The sequence below is a fragment of the Anabas testudineus genome, chromosome 9 (assembly GCF_900324465.2).
Source record: "Anabas testudineus chromosome 9, fAnaTes1.2, whole genome shotgun sequence".
NCBI lineage: Eukaryota > Metazoa > Chordata > Actinopteri > Anabantiformes > Anabantidae > Anabas > Anabas testudineus.
Window position 1 is genome coordinate 21,015,605 of NC_046618.1, and position 22,523 is coordinate 21,038,127.

The window sequence follows — 22,523 nt, forward strand, 5'->3', positions numbered from 1 at the left end:
GTGTGAGGAACACTGAGGGGGTGACTGAGGTGTAAGTCTATGCAGAGAGTAGAGAGTTGGGAAACAAGATTAAATATATATATAATATATACAGTATTTCATATATATATATATATATATATATATATATATATATATATATATATATATATATATATATATATATATATATATAAATAGACAGACAACATGTACATGTGTAAAGAGGGCCATGTACATTGCCTGGGCCCAGCCTGTCCACCTGTGGGAGGTGTGGACTGATGCACACACACAAGCAGTTGTGGTGCTGTGTGTGGACCAAAGCTTGACCGTGCATGTGTGTTTCCTGTGCACTGACTGACTGATTAGTACTGCTGGGAACTATTATGATGTTGTTTATTTACGACATGAAAGTCATCAATGACTGCGATGAGGTCAAATGACGGCAAGGAGGGCATGGGCAAAAAGTTGCTTTAAAGCTGCTTTAGTGATCACACAACAATGAAGGAACAATGACATACAAGAGTTCTCCAAAAAGAAAATAGATTAATATCCCCCAGTGTTCTTATCCAAGCTCTAAATCTTAAATTTAAAGACATTAATGGTTGATTATATAATATCATATATTTTTCATTAATCATTGTTATTTTCAGGTTGAAACACTTCTTCTGAAGTGTTTTGTCACAGTAAAAAAAAAAACAGAAAAAGGTCTGAATGTAGAAATCTGCTGCACTGCTGCTCTACTCTGTGTAGTTGACAGGTCATTAGTCTAATTGTCCAATTACAGATGAGAGAACAGCAGCTTCCTGACCTTTGTACAGTATATTGTTGAAAAATGTGATGACCAATGAAGTAACGTGTTTGTGCATGCCTACGAAAAGCTAATACACACACTGAAACACGTAAAATATAAACCTAGTTTTCAATCAGTTGTTGTTAATAATTGTTGTATATGATGTTACCACTGTGGTGTTTAGATCTTTGATCTTTTATCACACATCCCATATTGTGTTTGGTCTACTGCTCTTTCCAAGGAAAAGAACATCGGCACATAGGTACAGTGGGTTTCAATAAAGTCTGGGGAAATATGATTATTATATTATTATTATATTATATTAATATTATAGTGAGGGAGAAAAACATGGACTGACAAGGCTGTCAAGTTCATTACTGCAAATTTGAATCCTCTGGTTTGTTTACTGAGGTCTCCCAACAAATAAATACAGGACAGGTCACATGTGGCACAAAACCTAAAAGCCAACACAAACGTGTCACTACAAGTGCATGCTGAGGCTAAAAGGCGTTCCATCTATGAAATGTGTGTGTTCTTTTGCTACCCCCATTCATACATGAATGTGTGCCTGGGTGTAGATATGCATGCAGTTCAGTGTGTGTCCATGTTCATCCTCCCCCACTTGCTCAGCTGTTGAGCTCTGTAACCTGCAGGGTGAGGTTCCTGTACATGTGTGGGTGGTTTTGTCTGAACTTGATGGAGAGTGTTGGATGACCCGTCTTTCCCTGACGGTAAATAAGTACATTTATAATACTTAATAAGTACTGTACTGAAAGACAATTTTTTTGCTTCGTATCAGACAAGTTCTTCAATCATGATTTCATAAAATCACACATAAGAATTTAAAGAACATCGAAAATGTGTATGAACTAAGTAAAATACAACTGTGGTGAGGATTTATTATGAGGTATAGGTCTGATGTTTTAAATGTGCTGCACGTCTTTGGTTGCGTTTTTAGCTCAAAATGTCCTCTCTAAAGATGTGGTTGATGTTGAATGTGGCTGTCTTGAAAATAGAGGGATCAATATAACAAAATAAACAGTTCAAAGGGAGAAAGACGGAAGGAGGAGGGAATAAAAAAGAATTGATGGAGAACACAATAAATAAAACTGTGGATTTTTAAACAAGCCTGGTGGGAGAAATTGATGGTTGCACAGGCGTGTATAAAAGCTGATATTTATTACACCGACTGAATGTTGGGTGCTCACTGTGGGTGACTCTGTGAATGCGAGTGTGTGTGTACAAGGCTCATTCATTCATTGATTAGGCTGCCAGTCAGTGCAACAGGAGCTTTTGTTATGTAGTTGTTTGTGAAGTGACTGAAAAGGAAACAAGTGGGAGGGCAGATGGAGCAGGGAGGGTGGGTGAGGCAGGCCGGGGTTCTTCAATTTAAAAAATGTCAATATAATTTAATAAAAAAGCAAAAACAAAATATAACAGCATATCAAAAGACAAGTCAGACAGGAGGACATGAGACCAGCAACTGACAAGACTGACACGAACAGACGAGACGGAGCAGGAACGAAGGAGGGCAGGAAGGAGGAAAGGGACAGAGGAAGCAAATTAAGCAGGCAAAGGCTGTAGGGAAGAGGGAGGTGAGGGATGCAGATGCTTCTCTACATATACTAACCTTCAGGTCCCTGTGCACTATGTCATGTTGGTGAATGTGATGGACACTTTCTAGAATCTGATGGATACAGTGACTGTGAAGACAAAACAGAGAGAGGAGGGACAGTGGAGGTGGATGGGGGTGAAAGGAGCAATGGATCATGGGGAGGTACAGAGAGGGGTGACGATGAAGGGGAAGAAAAACAATGGAAGGTGATGAGAGTGACGGAGCAGAGCCAAGTGCAATGATGAACGAGAGAAAATGAAAGATAAGGAAATGGCAAGATAAAAAAAGGAGGAGGTGCAAAGGACAGATAACAGGCAGAAGAGACAAGGAATGAGGAACAGGTGGAGATTGATGCAGATAGAGATGTTGGAAGAGGTGAGATGGGTGGGTGAATGCAGGTGTAGGAGACAAAAACGTTTCGTTTTGCTTTTTAAAACATGATGAGAGACAAGAGCGGCCACAGCAGAAACCTGCCAGACAAAAATCACAACACCAACAGGAGAGGAGAGGAGAGGAGAGGAGAGGAGAGGAGAGGAGAGGAGAGGAGAGGAGAGGAGAGGAGAGGAGAGGAGAGGAGAGGAGAGGAGAGGAGGAACTGTGAGAGGAGATAGGAAGTGTTTAAAGAGCAAAAAGTGGTAATAACACATGAAAGAAATGGAACACTTATGCAGAGGATGAAACTGACACCAGTCTATTTTTTCCATCACTAGAAGGATTTTAGCGATGGAAATGTTTCCATCACTCTAGTGTGTGTATATTTGAATGTATGTGTATGTATGCTTGGTGCAATGTGTCTAATGTGCAGAATATGTGACTAATAGAAGGCGCAGGGAGACAGGCAGCCTGCAGGATCCACGCCCACACAGTGTCTAGTGAGTGGGAGGACTGTGAGAGAGAATGAGAGTGATAGATGTGGATGCCTGCTCATAAAAACACACACACACACAAATCTAGAAAATATGACAGGTATGTGCACATCTTACAAAGAGACACTCCTCATGTGTCTGTAGTTTGTCAAAGTTCTTACGTGCTGCAACTTGTTATTTAATTATAGATTCTTATTTTGTAAATAATGCATTCAATTTGCTAAATGACTGAAACCATTATGTGATTATCAGAACTGGAGACACTTCATTTTTAGGTCGATTGACTGACTAATTAATGAGCTAATTGTTTGTGTCTTCAAGATTCAACACATGATCAATTAATAAAAAGAAATGGCAACTATCTGTAATTATCACAGTTTCACAGGAGTGATTCAATGGTAACACAGCAGAAGATGAGCGTACGCACTGAACAAAGGCTTCGTGTTGTTCACTCACTTACTAGAATCCATCATAAGTGATACTGCTGTCCACTCCCCACTTTGTTTGTAATAAAGGAAGCTCATGCCTCTGACTAAGTCAGATAAGGAGCTGATATCCACACTGAATAGCACAGTTTTCTGCATCATTTCTTCATTATTACTGATCCTACATTCATTTTTTTTACACCTCATTGTCCTGATGATTGAGCTGACTCTTGCTTGTGTATCTATGCTGGAACGATAATGTGATTGAAACTTGCATGGACACATGGCTTGAACTCACTGTGACCCACTGTGCATGACATTTAGAAATAGGAGAGCGTCTCCATCCCACTCTTTGGTTTGTCCTTTGTGTATCTCTTTCTAACTAACCCAATGTCCAAAACCATTATGTCATTCCAACAGACTTGTCTGTTTGTGAACTCCCGGTGGGGCAAAGAGTGAAAAAAGTACAGCCTTCATCACACTGGCCAAAAAAATGTGACTTGCTCAGCACATTGAGCAACAATTACCCACTGTTCTCTGCAGGAAAGTAAAGTGATACTGGAAGGAAAATCAAATAAAGAGCCAGTGTGTGTCACGAAAGGGCACGTTCTCTCCCTCTCACATGTCTGCGTATGCTAAAATACACCCTGTACCGAAGTAATAAATGTGTTCTGTGCAAGTGGAATGAATGAGAGGATAAAAATATATCAACACAGCACAAACAACAAAATAATCTTTTTTAAATTTTTCACCATGGAAACTGAGAGCACACAATATCCGTGGCAGTGGATCAGGGAACCTGATAAATCTGCAGTGCCCAATATTTTTGACATTGAAGATGACACAGTCTGAGCTCATATGATACATCTGTCTAGTGTTGTGACGCTATCATGAGGTGAAATCCAATCTTTTCTTAGATATCTATACCAGCTCTAACATTAACCCTTTAGATTACGTGCAAGTAAACACTAAACTATGCAGAGAGCGTCAGTAAAGTGAGGGGTAATATAGAAAGCTGGTCATTTAGAAGCTGGGACAGTAAAACCTCAGACAGTTTTATCAGTGGTTGGTGGACTAGTGCTAAAAGGAGTGTGAACATCACAGTATAATGAGCTAAAATATCAGTCAAAGCTACTTAATAAACAGTGATGTGTTTCTGTAATTTGTTTGTCAGTTGTTTTTTTTTTTCCCTTTATGCGATAAAAAATGATTAATTCATCTTTTGGTGTAATTTACTACTAAGATCTACTCATAATAATAATAATCTCCATCCACTGATAGGGGGCAACAAGGTGTGATGTAGCACAGTTCGGGGTTTGTGTGTATTTGTGTGTGTGTAGCACTAATTATCGCAGCTAATTAAAGTCCCACTTCTTGCTGGTCTCCAAGGGAGTGAGGGAAGAACTGGCCTGAATGACTGGTATCGAGAAGGGAGGGGAAAGTAACGTGAGTTTGTGTCTGTATGTAGGTTACAAGGTGGGAGGGAAAATCAGCAATCAGTAGTGTTACAGTCACAGCTAGTATGTGAATAAATATTCCACCCCTTCCTGATTTCTTCTCTCTGCGTATATCACACTAAATATTCAAACAAAAAATTTGAGCAAAGAGCAGAAAAAACTTTATCCAATACCTAAATCACTGATGTAATAAAAGTAATCCACTAATCACTAGTTCATTTTGAGCCCACTCTAAAACTTCAGTCCATTTCAGTCATTCAGATGCTTTTCTTGCTTTATATCCCTGATGCGCTTGTGCTTCTACTCACAGACTGATGACATGTCCTTCAGGATTCCCTGGTAGTGAACAGAATTCATGTTTCCCTCAATTGTTGAAAGTCAAACTGGCCATGGATGACATTTCTACCTAGTGGAGTCATGACAACTGACCTTGGGAGACCGTTTGTGGAATCGTAGATGAGTCATCATCGTGCCCTTGGGCTAATTTCGTCTCTATTTGTACTAACGGTCTGTCATTGTGGATCTGTAGAGTCTTAGGGCCTTGGAAATAGCTTTGTAACCCTTTGCAGACTGATCGATGCAATTTTGTGTTTGTTTTAATGCAATAGAAAGAAGTGTGAATCCTTTTTCAACTGTTTTTTGGCAAAAAAAAAATATAACAATTATCCTTTAAAACTTGTGTGTTGTGTTTGCCTAACTTGCTTTTTGTTTTATATTAAAAATCAGAACTGGATCCAATTCTTTACCACAGCACTGTACTAACACTGTAGCATATGGTAGGTACATAGACGGCTGTACACCCAGACACAAACAGCCATCACTCTAATTCTAACCTCATCTGCTAAACCAAGTCTTATTCCCCAAACAGCCTTTTTTCAGGTGTTTCCTAAAGTGAGGACCAGCCCCAATATCCCCAGGCCGAACATCTGAAACTCTAATTAGTCCTCACCAACAAGAACATTAAAGCATAAAACTGCCATCACTAAACTGAAACTGAAAAAACACTTTGTTAGCTAGAAAAACTGAACAGAAGCTGCTCGGCATCAGGTGTATGGAGACATTTTCAGGCACTAGATGGAGACTGCTAAGTATGTAAATATGACGAAAAGACTGCGTCTCAGTTGATCATCATACTGAAATTCTCTACCTTAAACACCATTTCTAAAAGATTAATGACTTATGTCTTATGAAAGTGAAAACAGCAGAATAAGTCAGTATAACATTTTTAGTAGTGCAGTTTCCTGGAGACTGATTGCAGCACGTCAGTATGAAAAACATTTTGTGCTTGTAGTGAAAAGAAGACAGAGAACTGTGGTTAAATGAGACTCAAAATGAGCCAGTAAGTGAGATAATTATCACACTTGTAATGACGTCCACTAAAATAATACATTCATTTCCTAAAAGTACTGAAACTGTATGAAATAAAACTCAATTTAAAAATGAACCACACAAGATAAAACCAATCATTTGTCTTTAGATTACGTACCATTACAATGACAATAATAACACACTTCAACTATCACACTATAACTGTGCTTGTTTCTTAGTTGTTCTGCTACCATATGCTGCAGGTCTGTCAGTTTATAGTTTTATTAAACTTAAAAAAATAATTAATATGATGATGACATTAGTCCCAATACAGATGCTGCTGATAAAAAACATATCTCCCCCTTTTACACGTGGATGTAACATTAGACTTTGTAAACAGTGTGATTCACTACTGCGGTCAAGTGACGTGCCGTTCTCATTTGCATGATCAAATCTGCAACCAGCGGTCAGTAAACCGGAGGGTGGAGGCTTCGGGGTTGTAGGAAATACTTCCAGAGTTTGTCAAATGATTTCACAGCAATGGAAAATATAATGTTTCTTCTATTTACTGTCTCGTTGACTTCAACGAGAGTGAAAGTACCACAACCTGGGGCTGTTTCAGTATTTCTGAAAAGCACTACAGGGGCATCATATTGAGCTTTGCAACATAATGTTCAGTGTATTTGAAAGTAATGTGCACAATAAGCTTAGCTGGAAATCCATAGTAGTGCCATTCATCCTCACCGTCACCTGTGTCATTCCTGCCAACATGGTGGCATTACAGAAGTAGTCATGTGTAGTCCAGGGCTCTGTACATCTTTCTTTGTCTGGCTCAGATATGCTGCTGCAATCACTTGCTACGTGAGCTACACACTGTCATCTCATCTAGATGAAAATCACAAACAAGTATGAAGCTAAAGTTCTGTTTGGGAAGATTCAATGCACATTGTAGAATAACGTTTGCTGTTTTCTACTTCACCTGATGATGTGACTGCAAAATGATGTTTCCAGAATTTCCATTAGTGTTTAAAAATCCACTAAAACTCTGTTCTAGGTAGATTCGGTATAACATCAGATTCCAAACATACATTTTTCAAAGTACTTTCTAGAAGCCAGGATTCATTGGTTTACTTTAAGGAGAATAAATGTCGGGTTTGACCTTTTCACTATGAGTGGCATGTGGGCCTAAAAGCCACCCCCTTGTTGCTGCTGCCATCCAGTCAGTCACGCTGACATTTTGCTGAATATTTCATTAAAAAAAGGTTCAAAAATAACTCTATTTGTGTGTGAAAAAAACTGAAGAACTAAACCGCATCAGACTCATTCTGAATGGTGATAGTTTAACGCACAGTTATGCAAATTATACAGGCAATTAAATGAATTTAGGTGAGTAAGAATGACACTTGTTTATATGTAATGGCACAGACTAATTAAAATTTAAGGACATGACCAGAAATTAAGTCATGAGGTGTCAGTAAGCTCTGCACTACAGCACAGATCATGTTTATAAAACTTGTATGGTATCACTTTCCTCATAGGAATATTATTATAGACATTTTTCTATAAAAGTGTTTTTTATTGTGATTACATGAAGTCATCTGACAATAATCATCAGTTGTTTCAGCTCAGGAAACTAAAACTTTTCATTAGCATTTACACAGTGGATATTTAAGACTTAAAGCATGTGAATAAAATGTAATCTAAACTGGTTACGAAGTCAGTCAGTCAGATAACACTTTGATCAAATTACCTGAGTTCACTGTTCTCAAGCTACAACTCGATATGGAGTAGAAACTATAGTTTACTGTCCCACACTGTTGTGAATATCTACAACATCAGACGGCACAGTTTCCCTTTTAATGCTGCTGAATGGACTAACACCCACGACACAACTGTCATTTTCAAGTATCTCTCTCACTCCTTTCTCAGCCTATTGTCTGTCCACCCTCCACACTTCATTTCCTCTTCCGCCGCTGGTTAAAGTGAACTGTGTGCACCGGTGAGTCAGCAGAGGTGGTGGGAGTGAGATATGAACCAACGTGAGATTTGTTGGTGAGGTGAGAAAAGGAAAGTTAAAAAAAGAAAGAGCGCTGAGGGAGAATTAAAAAATAAGAAGAGGCGACTGTCCTAGTGAGCAGGACATTTGTTTTGTTCTGCTTACACACTTGTTTTTATCTCTCCTACTGTTTGAGTAAAGGAAAGCACAGAGGAAAAATGAAGAGGCCAATATAACAGAATAGGGGTTATACTGTATACTGGACTAACTGAACCAGCTAAATTAATAGGATCATTTAGAACATGCAAATTTGTCCAATACGAGTTTGTTTATATTGTCACAAATATTACAACCTGTGTGACAAATACAATCATTGGTAAACACAGGAAAAGGTATCTGTCATAGCCTGGGGTTCGGAGACTCTTGTGTCAACAAATAAAGTTTAAGCGACTATTTTGCTGCTGCAGGATTCACTTTGTGGGAAAAAGCATATTTCTTTTTGACAACATAAGATTTAAAGCTGTATTAATTTAGCCCCCTTCTTTCTTTTTGCTAGGTGCTGCTTGCTGTGGCATGTTTTGCAGAATGTGCTCATTCATTACAAACAAAACTCTGCTAGCACAATTTTCACTGCTGGATAATACTTGGTGGATGATGGCAACAAGCTGCGCAGCATTCTGAAATCAAACTAAGTACTAACTTGCGCAATCATAACTCCCGACTAATACCATTTCTTTTCCTAAACTGGGCTTTATAAAGTCCAAAACAGACTCAGCATCAACGTCTAGGACTGCTTCCAGATTTGTAAAACTAAAAAGGAGATTTCTTTCCAATCTGATTTGGCTGGAAAAACTGCAGAGCAAGGTCTTATTGGACATGACAGGTCACTCTGGTGTCAGTGTGAAAGGTGAAGTACGGTGGCATTGAAGTACAGAAAGAGGCAAAGGACAGAAGAGAAACAGTGAAAAGAGGACATAACAGAGGAAGGACAACATGGGAATAATATGGCAATGACAACGTGTAACGTCAGAAGTTACCTGAAAGAGAGAAAAGAAAACAGCTAGGAGGGGAGGGGAGAAGAGAAAAGGCAACAGAGGAGGAAGGAGGACAGTAAAAACTAATAAAAAACTACAGAAATAATAAGAAGACATGCGGAGAAAGAGAGTGAGGAGCAGAAAACAAGGAAAGAAGTGAGCAGAGTAGAAAGTAAAGAGGGAAGTGAGGAGAAGAGCATTCAGCAGAAAGTAGAGTCACAAAAGATAAGAAAAATACATGACACTTAAACAACAGACACGAGAACACACAGACCCTTTAGAGGACACAGAGAAGCTCTTTTAACACACACACACAAACACACACACACACACACACACACACACAGGAGTAAAGGCTGCGCTCCTACCTGGCATCGGCCTCGCTGTAATACTCTCTGGCTACGATGTCCTCAAACAGTTCACCTCCAGTCACCCTGTAAACACACACACACACACACACACACACACACACACACACACACACACACACACACACACACACATGCAGTGATTAAAACTGGAATACTTGGATTGGAAGAAGAAGGTGGAGCAGGTGTTTGGGCTGTGGAGGCTACAAAGTAGGAATTCCTACTTCATCTCTTTATTCTTGCAGAAGCCTCTCCTTCCCCCAATTCTCCCGCTTCCCACATTGTTACCATGGAAACTAGAGGGAATTACTGAGAGATGGATGTGGAGGGCGTGGGAAGTGGTGGTGGTTATGTTGGTTGTTGAGGAGGGGGGCAAATATAGGAGGGAGTTATGTAATTGCATAAGTAGTGAAGGTGAAGTTGAAGGTGAAGGAGAAGTAGGAGGTGAAGGAGAGGAGAGGAGAGGAGAGGAGAGGAGAGGAGAGGAGAGGAGAGGAGAGGAGAGGAGAGGAGAGGAGAGGAGAGGAGAGGAGGACTTACAAGTCAAATAGGAGGTAGTGGAATCCCTCCTCTGATATACTGTCATGAAGACGAACTAGAAGACAAAGATACACAGAATGACAGATAAATGCCGGTTCCTCGGAGCAATTCTCATTATTTTATTGTGCTTTATTAATAATTCCTTGTCTGAGTACAAGTGGAAGTGATATAGTTTCTTTTTTAAATTCACCCAGTCTTGTTCAGAATAACCCTGCTGCATTTCAACTATGAGGTTAAAGGAAGGAGAAACAAAGAGATAAAAGAGCGAGTGAGAGTGTGTGGGGGGGGAGAAACCACAGGGAGTCATAAGAATTGAGTCTTGCATCATGAATGCTAAGGTTTAATAAGGTATGGTAAGGTGTTGATGCACTGAAGTGGTGTACTTTATGAAGAGAAAGAGCTGGATGTCTGCAGCATGTTTGAAACTGAAGAAGAAATAAATGGTTCATTTGTAAACTATCATTAACAAATAGGTGAAAAAGGTCTGTGCACTGAAATAAGTTGTAATAAATGAGTTTCAATAACTTAAAAGGTAAATCAGTTGGGAACAGGATTTAGTGAAAATTATGGTAAAAGGGATGAAACTTGAAAACGTGCTCACCGATGTTGGGGTGTTTCAACAGGCGACAGATCCGAGCCTCTCGCTCCAGCTTCTGGTGATCTGAAGGAAAACACATGTCACAATTTTTATTTATACAGTAATTCAAAGTACTTCACAGATGAATGGTAAGCTGATAATAACACTGAACACTGTGACTGTAAATACACTGTCATACACCTGATACAGTGACTTCAGGTAATCAGGTTAAATGTGAAAATGTCAAAATACTGTTGTGTAAAAGTATCTGACACTGACAGAGTGTGGTTCTAGAGTATAAATCTGCAAAAGATTGTGTGCTATGATGGGATGTGTGGTCTCTCCAGGTTGTGACAACACCACTTCCTCAGTACAGTTTCTTCCCTGCTGAACAGACACAGTAGATCGTACAGTACATTCAGTCCATATTTTGAAATGCGGGTTGGATGTGAACATGTCACAGTGCAGATCTGTGCTGGTTTGTGTGCTATTTATATATATATATATATATATATATATATATATATATATATATATATATATATATATGAGTAAAAAATGAGATTTCCCTGAACACACACACACACACACACACACACACACACACACACACACACACAGTTTTATTAAGGGATAGAACTTAATACCTGACCTGTGAGGGGATATAAGACACATGTACACAACTCTGTGGATCCTTGAGATCTAACACACACGTTTTATGCATTTCCTTTCCTATAAAACATTTACACTAAGAACACACAGAAACCTGCGTTTACATCCTCATATCCTAACGCGCCCTCCCATCAATCCTCTCTGCCTTTGCTGCTGCACGGCTACGTATCACAGCCACCAGTAGATGTTTCATGTCACCTGTTTGTCACCACCTGGATTTCACTGAGCAAATACGTAACAGCCTTCAACTTAATAATAACAGCAGTGATTAATGTTTCAGCCGGTAACACAATGAGGTCAGCTGACTATCTGAATGTACTGAATGACCACCAATGATTTTCTTCTTCCCTGATGGCACGGACATATTCCAACATGACAATGCCAGGATTCATCGGGCTCAAACTGTGACAGAATGGTTCAGGGGGCATGACATCATTTTCACACTTGCATTAGCCACCACATAGTCCGGGCCTTATCCCCACTGACAACCTTTGGGATGTGCTGGAGACGACAGTCCTATCCCATCATCAGCACAAAATGTTGGCAGGAAATTAATGCAACTCTGAATGGAATTAAACAGGGTGACATTGCATAAGCTTGCTGAACAACTGTGAAAGTAATCAAAGCAAAAGGTGCTCTAAGAAATATGACTTACATATGAACCCACTACTAAATACAAGGCTGAATAGAAAGCAGAGTGTTTCCTAAATTCATACTTTTCACCTGTTATCCTATTTTTTAATCTAAATATTAAAATAAACTTTCCCCTGACTAATTAAAATCAATTACTTCTTGGAAACTGTTCATTGTTGACTGCAAATCATACAGCGTGTCAAAAAAATCCCTTCTCTAACTAGAGCAGATGATTTAACCTTCTAATACACAGAGAAGACCAAAACAAAACAGCTAATTTCCTGTGACTGATATCTTTTGTCACACTCTGCTCGTGTATCCTGTTTTAAAAGGAAAATATCAGATAGAGAAAGCGGTTATATCATTATCAGTGAGTCAGAAGACAATCCCAAACACCACGTATGTAGATCATGTAGCATTTACGTGTGACTATACAACCTGGATTCAATGCAGAAGCCCACATACAAGCACACACACACACACACACACACACACACACACACACACACATACACCACAAGGGGTTGGACCACCCTGTGCATGCCTGCAGAGCAGAGCAGAGAGCACAAACATGGAAATGAATGTGTTCATCCACACCCACACACAAGTTGAATGGGCTTAAAAAGCACACAAGTGCACACACACACTGTACACATGTACAGTACATGCAGGCACACAAAGAAACTGGCAAGACACAAGCGCACACGCTCACGCTGGCATGGAGGAGTGACAGTGAAGTGTAAGCCCAGTGATTAGAGTCTTAGAAGATGAGAGGAGCGAGGCGGAGAAAGAAGCGGAGGAGTGTTGAAGGGAGGACAGAGGAGGAGGAAAGAAGGAGAAACGTGATTAATATGCACAAAGCCTGGAACAGTTTTTCTGATGCTGTTGTTTCACTAACGAGCTGCTTGTTGTTGTTTTTTTCAACTATTCGTTTTTATCTTCAGTTTTTCATTTTGGTTTTGCAGGCGAACATGGACACGCTTAATATTTACATTTGTATGTGTGTTCCTGTGTCACAACAAGCATTTAGGAGGAAGTTAATTGGGAAAAAATCTAAAATACACATATCTCCTCTTGTTGTGACATACTGTACATCTGCTATGGCTTCGCTGGAGCTAAAATCACCACGACTGGCTTGATCAACTGTCTCCCAGATATGTTATCCATCATAATACAATGTCAAATGGTGGAAAACATGTCATAAGCACAAGCATCACATTTCATTCTGTCAGTGGCATCTGCTGACATTACTCTGCAAGTACACAATTGGCTGTGAGTGAGTGCCATGCTTCATTTTAGCTTAGTCAACCAGATGGCCAGACTGAGCCTTTGTTATCTACACATCCTTATGGGACTGCACGACTTTCCACGAAGTCTCAAGTGGAAATCCTGCAGATAGATGTAATGGTTATAGGTACAAATCAAACTTGTTATGTACATGTACGATTATTTGTGCCTTGTTGTAGTTGAACAGTCTTTGGGATTGAAAAATGGTGCAGGTCACAGAAATTTGGTCTTGAGGTCACAGCTGGAAAAAATTTCAGCAGAATATACAACCTCCTCTGTAGAAAGGAAGTAAATCCACCAATCCTGGGATTGAAATCGGCACAATAAGGGTATACTTTACAGAAGATAATTTTTTTTTTTAACAGCATGACTTGTTTGTCCAACATGGTTCAACCTACTGCAGCACTGCTCTCCTCACAGGCAGATTCTACAGCAGAACAAGAAGAGTCACAATAACACACTGATGCATCAAGTTGTTAATCTTTGACCGTATTTATCAGGATCAAATGACAGCGTACACAACACTTGTTGGTTAAAGTGTTCTCTGTAGGCTACAGACAGGCTGCCAAGATCGAGAGACTTCATTAACCACAAGTGATTTTGTAGTTCCTGAAAATCCAACAGTGTGATGCCTCCCAACATGTCAGCTATTCTTTGATTTGTATCTTCTCAATGAGTTAAGCTTCTAAATCCAACATTTTAACCACCTCCAGTTTTCAGTGGATATAATTATTTCAATGCAACAACGACTCTATTATTATAAATGTAAACACTGGATTGGTCCATACTCAATAGTAAGTGAATGAATCATCATAGGAGTTTGAACATCCGCGGAATAAAAATGGGTTAGCGGTTGAATGCTTGGACGGGTAATGGGTTGAATGTGTAGACAGAACAAACGAAATATGGATAAGCAGACTTAGTAAATGTGTCATGTGATGTGTCTACTCGCGACGCTCCCATTCTATCACAGAAATTACTTTTATATAGAAATAATTTAAAAAAGCAAATGTGTTATGTGGGAAAGGTAACTGGAACATGTTTCCTATTAACATAATATAATGAAGATGTGTTGCACAATTACATATTTGGCAAGTTCCAAACAAGTTGAAACTGAACATATCAATAAAATATTCAGGGTGTGCATTTATATAATAAGAAACAAAAATCTTGGTGGCCGTGTTGGACATTCAGAACCGGGTGTGATGGGTGCAGGTGAAGCATTTAAAGCCATAAACAAAATGTTCCAGGACTTTCAAACTGCATCTTTATTTCACTGAGCATCATTATACCAACATACAGCAATATGGAGACTTGTAAATAAAAAAGTAAACATAATTAAAATGATCCCTCAGGTTATAAAAATAAGTTGCTGCTTTTTCCCACCAAAACAAATGGGATCAAAACAAAACCTCTGTGTTTTCATGTAATTAGTCGGCAACTGACGCCATGTAGCAATAGTAATGCAGACTGCTTCTACTGATATCAGTAAGCCAGTCAAATATTCATTTAATCAGTCAGTCAAACAGCCGGTCAGCTGGATACAAATCCTGCGCTTCTGGTGCAGCAGAGTAAATAAGAAATGAGAGAAGAGAGCGGGGAAAAGTGAGGAGGCTGAGGGCTGGTCCCGACAGGAATGAGAGAGAGGAAGTGGAGAAAAGAGGACAAGCAGGAGGAGATAGGTGATGGAGAAGAACATGTACACACAGAGTGTTCACAGAGTGAGAAAACCCAAGGACAGCACTCAGCGAGGTCTGTGGGAATCTGAAGTACTCGCTGACGGAGGAGCCGAGAGGAGCAAAGCAGAATAAATTTGGGTTAATCAGCACCAGTGAGGACTTAAGTCTCAGGAGGGGAGTAGATGTAAAAAGACAGCAATAAAGACATCCAGATATAACCAGTGCTCAGAACATTTGACTCGCAACAGTAGCATGAGTCTTGCCAGTTGGGAAATGTTGAGTATGAACTGATTTGTCAGAGAGGTCAGGAGACAGCCATGTTTAAATTTATAGCAGATATGCAACATTTAGAGTCCTGCACATTTTACAGTGATAAGAGAGAGACATTTATTTATAATGGAGAGTCAGAAATATGTCATTGACTCCGTAGAAAACAACAGTATAAACAACCAAAACCAAACAAAAACGTCCTAAAGCTGCTTTGTGTGTGTATCGTTCAATCTGACGTTTCAACAAAACCTTCACTAATAAAAGTGAAATTCAGCTCAACGTGTTCATATACACGTGTATTAGTAATAAACAGAAGTGATTTCACATGAAGTTTCCAGGCATTCGAACGCAGTCACTACATCTGTCCTGGTTATTTGACTTTGACACAAAGCTAGTCGGCCAAATCCAGGTCAGCTCACTGCTACTGCATTGCAGGTAACTCTCAAACACCTGTACACACACACACAGACACAGACACACACACACACACACTACTCTCCATCAGTATGAAGGCCATACACCAACCTCTGGAAACCCCTTTCTGGAGATCACTGTCAAAAATCAAGATCTGTAATTGGCTGGAAGCTTCGCCCAAAAGACCTGCCCTACATTTCCATTTGACATATGTTGAATTGGCAATAACCGTTTGATGGATGCTAAATGGGACAGGGTTGGTTGGAGGATGTGTATTTAATAATATGTCCAGTATCTTTTACCTTTCTGTATCCTCGTTCGCTTCTTCAGTTTCACACACACAGTTGAGCTACAACTATGTTTATTCATGAACTCTCACATGCTTACAGTACGTAGAGCGTCACATCTGAGCGGTATTTTATGACTCTGACTCACTGAGTCATTGTGAATTCAAGTATTTAGGCTCAAATGAACAAGAAACAGTCTTTTCCTGTCTGAACTGTCATGTGCAGTTCACTGACTGCATCTCCCGTGTTTGCTGTAATTGTTGTGTGTGTGTGTGTGTGTGTGTGTGTGTGTGTGTGTGTGTCAGAAAGCAAGAGAGAGCGGGTCAGATGAGAGTCCCGTGCTAAAGGCATGTAGGCGTACAGGCGCATGGCCCTAAGCTGCCAACTGCCTGGGGTGCCTTCTCTTGCTTGCCCCCCTCCTCCCCTCAGCTACCATCTCCATCTGCCAGTCCTGCAACAAACGCTCTTCTTAAGTTGCTGCAACCAGCGCTCTAAGCTCAACAACCTTACCTGCCGTCTGAGAGATATCACATCAATAAAACGACCTAAACCAAATCCCACTTCTAAAGCAGAGCAGCAAATCATTATGACGGCCACGAAACCTGGCTGCAGCCGCCCATATCAGATAGGTCATAGAGCTATTAATAGGACCTGGAGGAGCTGCCTCTGACATTGCTCTGCTGTTTCATAGAACATGGCACACCCATTAGGAAGGAGCGAAGCACAAGCCTTTTGCACCTCCCAGTCAGGTCAGATCAGTCCTATCAAATGTTGAAGCAGGGAGATTATGTTATGCCACAGAAATATGGTGGAGAGCTGCAAGCAGCTGCACGGCCTGATAAAGCAGCTGGAGGGAAATATATATATATGTCCAATGATAGCGCCAGCGATACTGTACATGAATTATTTATTCTGTGTGTGTGTGTGTGTGTGTGTATGTGTGTGTGGTACTTTGGGTCTCATCAAGCCAATCACTGGGATTAGCAGTTAGCCTCCTGCTAATAGCAGCGGGATAATCTAGGCTCGGATTAATCTCATTAAAAGATGCTTGGTGCACTGACATAAACTCAAACATGTCTTCACATAACAGTGTAGATTGTTTCTGATACAACTGTCTCATTGTCTTATTTTTTTCTATTGTGTTGTGAACGTTTTAATTAACACGTCACATCACATCAAATCTTTGGCCAAAAATGTAAAATAATGGACCATTTATCACATATAACACTAAAAACCTATTTATTGCTGAAAAACCAAAAACGTATTGATATTTTCCACATGTCTGCAGTAAGTGGAAATAGTAAACTGAAATCCAACAAGTCCATTACAACTTCACAGAGTGGAGCACAGGAAACACACTACAAACAAATCTGCTTCTGCTTTTTGTCACCAGCATGTTCATAGATGAAAAAGAGCCTGTTCTAAATCATATCATCACAACACATAGTTTTTATAAATGGCACACATGCCGCTCTGATATATTAATATTTCATGTGAAAGGTTCCCACACAGAAAGATTTACCTACATGCAGATCTATTTCACCCATGAGAAACAAAGAGATACTGTATTGTTCAGACTTTCCAGGTTGACGTCCTCTGTTTATGGCTGTTAACATTCCTGTTCCACCACAACTCATTTGTACACAGTGGCCCTGTGTGTGTGCATGTGTATGCATGTGTGTGCATGTGTGTGTGTGTGTGTGTGTGTAAATGCAGGGTAACGGTCAAAGTGCCACCTGCCAGGGGCCGCAGGAGATTTGCACTGGGCAAGTGGTGGTGTGAAGAGCCACAGTGACCACTGTGGTGCCGGATTGGTCTTCGTGGCATTTAGTCTTGGCTTTGGCTTTTACTGTTTCTGGCTGCAGAGACGCTTAATGATCTTTTTTATTTAGCAAAACATTATTAGATTACTACATAGTAAAACCTTACACTACATTAGAAGTTCAAGCAGCTTAATGTCTTGCAGCAATCTTCAATGTAAAAAAATAATTAGCCTTTTCATTAAATGATCATTTAATGATTAACGACAAAATGAGGTAGCATTGTAAAAATATTGATTAATTTGCTATTTAAATCCTTAACAAATAGAAAAAAGATACTACAAAGTAATGAAAGTGTCCTAAAGCCCAAACTTATCACATAAGACAGAGAAAAGCAGCAAAACCTGTACATTTATAAACCGGGTCATTAGTCTCGTCATAATTGTTTCAGTATGATTCATTTTGTGAAGCATCTGGAGTGTGTTCATTTAGTTATCATGTTCATGTGCTGTCCCTACTGCGTTAACAGGGTTGAGTAAATCCTGTGTACTTCATTCTGTACCTCCTCTGCTTGTACTTTTTGCTGATTTTCCAGTTTTCTCACACTGGTCGGACCAATTCCCTCTACGCTGCAGCACTTGTTACAGCAAACTCGACACGGAAAGGGTGTCACTGCTGCTGTGCAGCTCCACAAGATATAACTCAAACTGTGCTGCCGCTCTGACACATGGCTTCACCATTCCCGTCTTGTCACTTGCCAGACGTGAGCTGATCTGGAAGGACATACCAGGAGTCTTACGCTGTCTCTACCAGTTCCACCCCACACTGTGCACACAAACAAGGCACAAGTGGAGAGGAACCGTTAGTGACAACTGAGCCTAAGATAGGTATGAAATTTACCCCGTGAGCGTGAGCCTCTGTTTGAAATGAGAACTGTATGATATAGAATTGAATCCATCAGTCACAATGATTAAAATAAGAAAGAAACAGGTCGGGCATCTGGTGTAGGGCCCCCACAGAACAATGCAGTGTCTCTCCTTTGCTGTCATAAGCTTTGCTGTACCCGCTGTCCTTCTTTTCACATACAAAGACCCCGATGTGATGAAATTTTGTCCTACGCAGCACCATCTGAGAGGGTAATTGCTGTTAGATACCACTTATATAACTGTCTACACTGTAGGTGGAGAGGTGACCACTGGGACTGAACAAATTAGTCATTCTTGTTACACATTGTGCTTTTTGTAAGTAAAATAATGGTGACACTCAGCTGTACGAAACAGAGAGATGGCCGCGCTTACCTCTTGCAGATAACTTTTTGGTGTTGATTATTTTGGCAGCATACTCCTGTCCTGTACACAGCTTAACACATCTGCGCACCACTGAAAAGGCTCCCCTGGAAAACAAAGACAAGACATTCACTAAGTTACGGTGCATTGTTATTATGGGAAAACTCAGGTTTTGTGTAATTGCATTATCTGTTACAGTTTAATGAAGCAGTGTCACCAACACGCCTACAGCCTCTTGATGAATATCAGGACGAGCTCTTTGGTTACCTTAATCACTGTGCCCGAGGTTTTCCTGAGAACATTTTCTGCACAGTTAGCATTTTTTCCACGCTCGATGCAAAACCTGATGTCACAGTTAGCGGTGTCAGGCGGCATTAATAGAGCGCGCTGCCTGGATTTGTCTGCTTAATAGGCTCTCGTGAGGTTTTTCCATACACACAGTCAGCGTATTCTAAATAACACGTCCACATGTGGAGTGTGAGAACAGGGGCTGAAATGGGCTCTTAAGCAACCCAGCCCTAGAGAACGGGGACTAAACGTTGACAATCTTGACATGATGCACAGATACTGACATCAGCCACGAAACCGAAGCCTAATGTTTTGCAGCCACTTTGTAAAAACTTCATCCTCTGTATGTTTGGATGTTTTCCCCCTGCTGCTGCTTACGGTAGTTCTGTGACCAGAACTCCTCTTTCACTCAAGCTGAGACTAGAAACACTCATGTCTACTGATGTGCACATGTATTAGATAGAGAGATAAACTTTATTGTCATTGCAACATCGTACAACGAGATTAAGGTGCCAACCAGTCTGTGCCATATATATATAGAATGAAAGGAATAAAAAAACAAACAAAAAACAGAATAAATAATCAGAGCAAGGTGTAATGGACAAAAATATTACAAACATAAACAAAAACACGAAAAAGCACTGACTGGAGGAGCACCAAGCCGCTGCAACACTGTGCGCCGCCATCTTGCCTCGAACATGGTCACATTATAACATGCTCTGTTTTAATTTAAACAGCTAAAGCACTTCTTGGTCATGCATCAGCCCTCTTTTCTGATATGCTTCTAATCTTTGAACCACTTCTTCTTCTTCTTATATTGATTTTAGTTAAACTTAGACGTTGCAGACTTCAACGTCTGTGATCGGTGTTGTCGTGTAATCAGCATCACTGTCGACATATAAACATGTTTTTCCGATGAGTCTCTTTTTAAACTGCTGCTCACCATCTTTTAGCTCTATCTCCAATACGATCTGCTCAGTTTCATCTTGAGTTTCAGACACAATCGCTTGTAGTAAACTGAAAGAAATTCACCCCGGTGGCACAGAAACCCCACCTACAACTAGCAGCGTGGCAGTTTAATTGCAGAGAAACACAGACGTACAAATGCTCACAACAGGGTGGGCTCCGAGAAGACTCAACACAGAAGCGTAAATCAAGATTTAGAGCCAGGCTGTCCAATCCTGGTCCTTAGAGGCCACTGTCCTGCCTGTTTTTCAATCCACTTACAGCTTCAACACACCTGAACCTGGTAATCGGTGGCAGGAAGGACAGAGATGTTGGCAAAAAGAGTGCTTTAGAGGATCAGTGTCTTGTCTAAGGACACTTTGACATGTCACTAGGAGGAACCTGGGATTGAAGCACTGAATAATGACCGTGTCACTATAAGTTTGACTTCTGTAAAGCAGTTTATGTTCACTAATGATGCAAATTTAGATTACTGAGCAGCCTAATACAAAAATACAATATCCATAAAGTAAACAAAGAACTTCACAAGCTGTAGAGAGTACTAGTCCCTTTAACCCAGATCTGCCCCGGTCCTACTGCCGGTATTAAGTGGTGCCTCTACACTGAGACAGCGACAGACGACCGACAAAGTCAGGGGCAAAGGGTGAAAGTTGAGCGAGACGACCATGTGGTGAAACAGCAGCCACATACACAAACAAGCGCATATGTTACTGACACCAAACTCCCCAAGTGTGTCTGGAAAGTTCACACTGTACACACACTGTAAGGTAAGTGTCTGTCTTCAGGACTAAATCTGTTTGAACACACACTCACAGGTAAAAAATGAAGCTGTCTGTTCAGAAAACCAGAGAGTTGAAGATTGAAATCTTTATTTTTGGAGAAATATTGGTGCCTTCAGGAGTCGAGGTCTATGTAACCAGATAACTCGGAGCTCCTGGTGCACCGTTACCGTCTCACAAGGTGTCGGTACTGTAGGGTTTTTACATTCACACACTAAAGTTGAACTGAAACAGACGATATCAAACACTATGAAAGCTAAAACTGAATTTTAGTTCGCTCTTTCTGCTGTTACAGAATCGTCTTTTTGGCAGCTGTGTGACAGAACGACAGACTTTTTCGAGAGGTGTCTTTTGAATGTGTTTCTCAGCGAGTAACTGTGAAATTCAAGGCTGTGTGACTGATCATATTACTGTTCCCAGACATGAAAACCCGAAGCACGGTTTAAAATAAAATCAATCAGGATGAAAGTCTGCATTATTAAAGGATCTGAATGTGCTGCTATATTTGATGATTTCATTTATGATATTAAAAACTGATATTTGATTCCACATCGCAACACGTTCAAACGCTCTATATTAAAACTATGTGTCATTTTAAAGGACTCTTCCGCTGTTTTAGCCTATTACAGCCACTGCTGTTGCTGTTTGCAGTACAGTAAGGCAGACATCATTTGTAATAAGAATAAAAGAGCTAAACAAACCAAAGTAAAGCAAAGGCACGATGCTTAAATGTCACAAGCCCGGCTAAGAAAGTGACACCAGCAGAGAGCGGGCGCACAACAATTAGCACTTCTCAGATGCTGGATTAGTATTACAAAGTTACAGGGTGTTATCATGAGGATGTCAAGCCATTCACAGCTGTGCTCTTTCCTCAAAGCTTAAAGTGACTGTGTGAATAGTAAGATGGGTTCGAAAAAAAAAAAATTCATACAGAGGTCTTCAAAAGCCAGTGGAGCAGATTATGTAGATGTTAAGATTAATATAAACTCAACGTCAACGTCTCTTTTAATAAAAAAGCCACGACCAGAGCTTGAATTCCCACTGGTTTTAGGATATATTAGAGTTAGACAGGCAAAATCTCCCCTGCTCACAATATTTATTACTTACGGGATGAAACAGGAATGTTGGGGATGCAATGTTGTAAATTAGTCTGATCCCTGTGTCTACTGCAGCAGTCACTTTGGCAGATGACCAGACATTATTACTTGACCACAGCGAGGTGCATTGTGTTGGACGTCTATCAA

The 22,523-nt window shown here is 40.2% G+C and overlaps 1 protein-coding gene across 24 annotated transcripts in view; it reads right to left on the reverse strand.

The window, feature by feature from the left end:
- Positions 1–22,523, reverse strand: part of camk2b1 (calcium/calmodulin-dependent protein kinase (CaM kinase) II beta 1) — a 67,126-nt gene that overhangs the window by 42,052 nt on the left and 2,551 nt on the right. For 13 of the 24 annotated variants that reach the window (XM_026342649.1, XM_026342638.1, XM_026342646.1 and 10 more), the window contains exons 2-5: positions 19,259–19,353; positions 10,983–11,042; positions 10,382–10,436; positions 9,842–9,907 (exon numbers count right to left, since the gene is read on the reverse strand). In XM_026342649.1, coding sequence (XP_026198434.1) covers positions 9,842–9,907; positions 10,382–10,436; positions 10,983–11,042; positions 19,259–19,353 — 276 coding nt within the window. Of the gene's footprint in view, positions 1–2,402; positions 2,476–9,841; positions 9,908–10,381; positions 10,437–10,982; positions 11,043–19,258; positions 19,354–22,523 lie in introns of all 24 variants that reach the window. The other 11 variants (XM_026342647.1, XM_026342636.1, XM_033326130.1 and 8 more) reach the window with 1 other exon arrangement.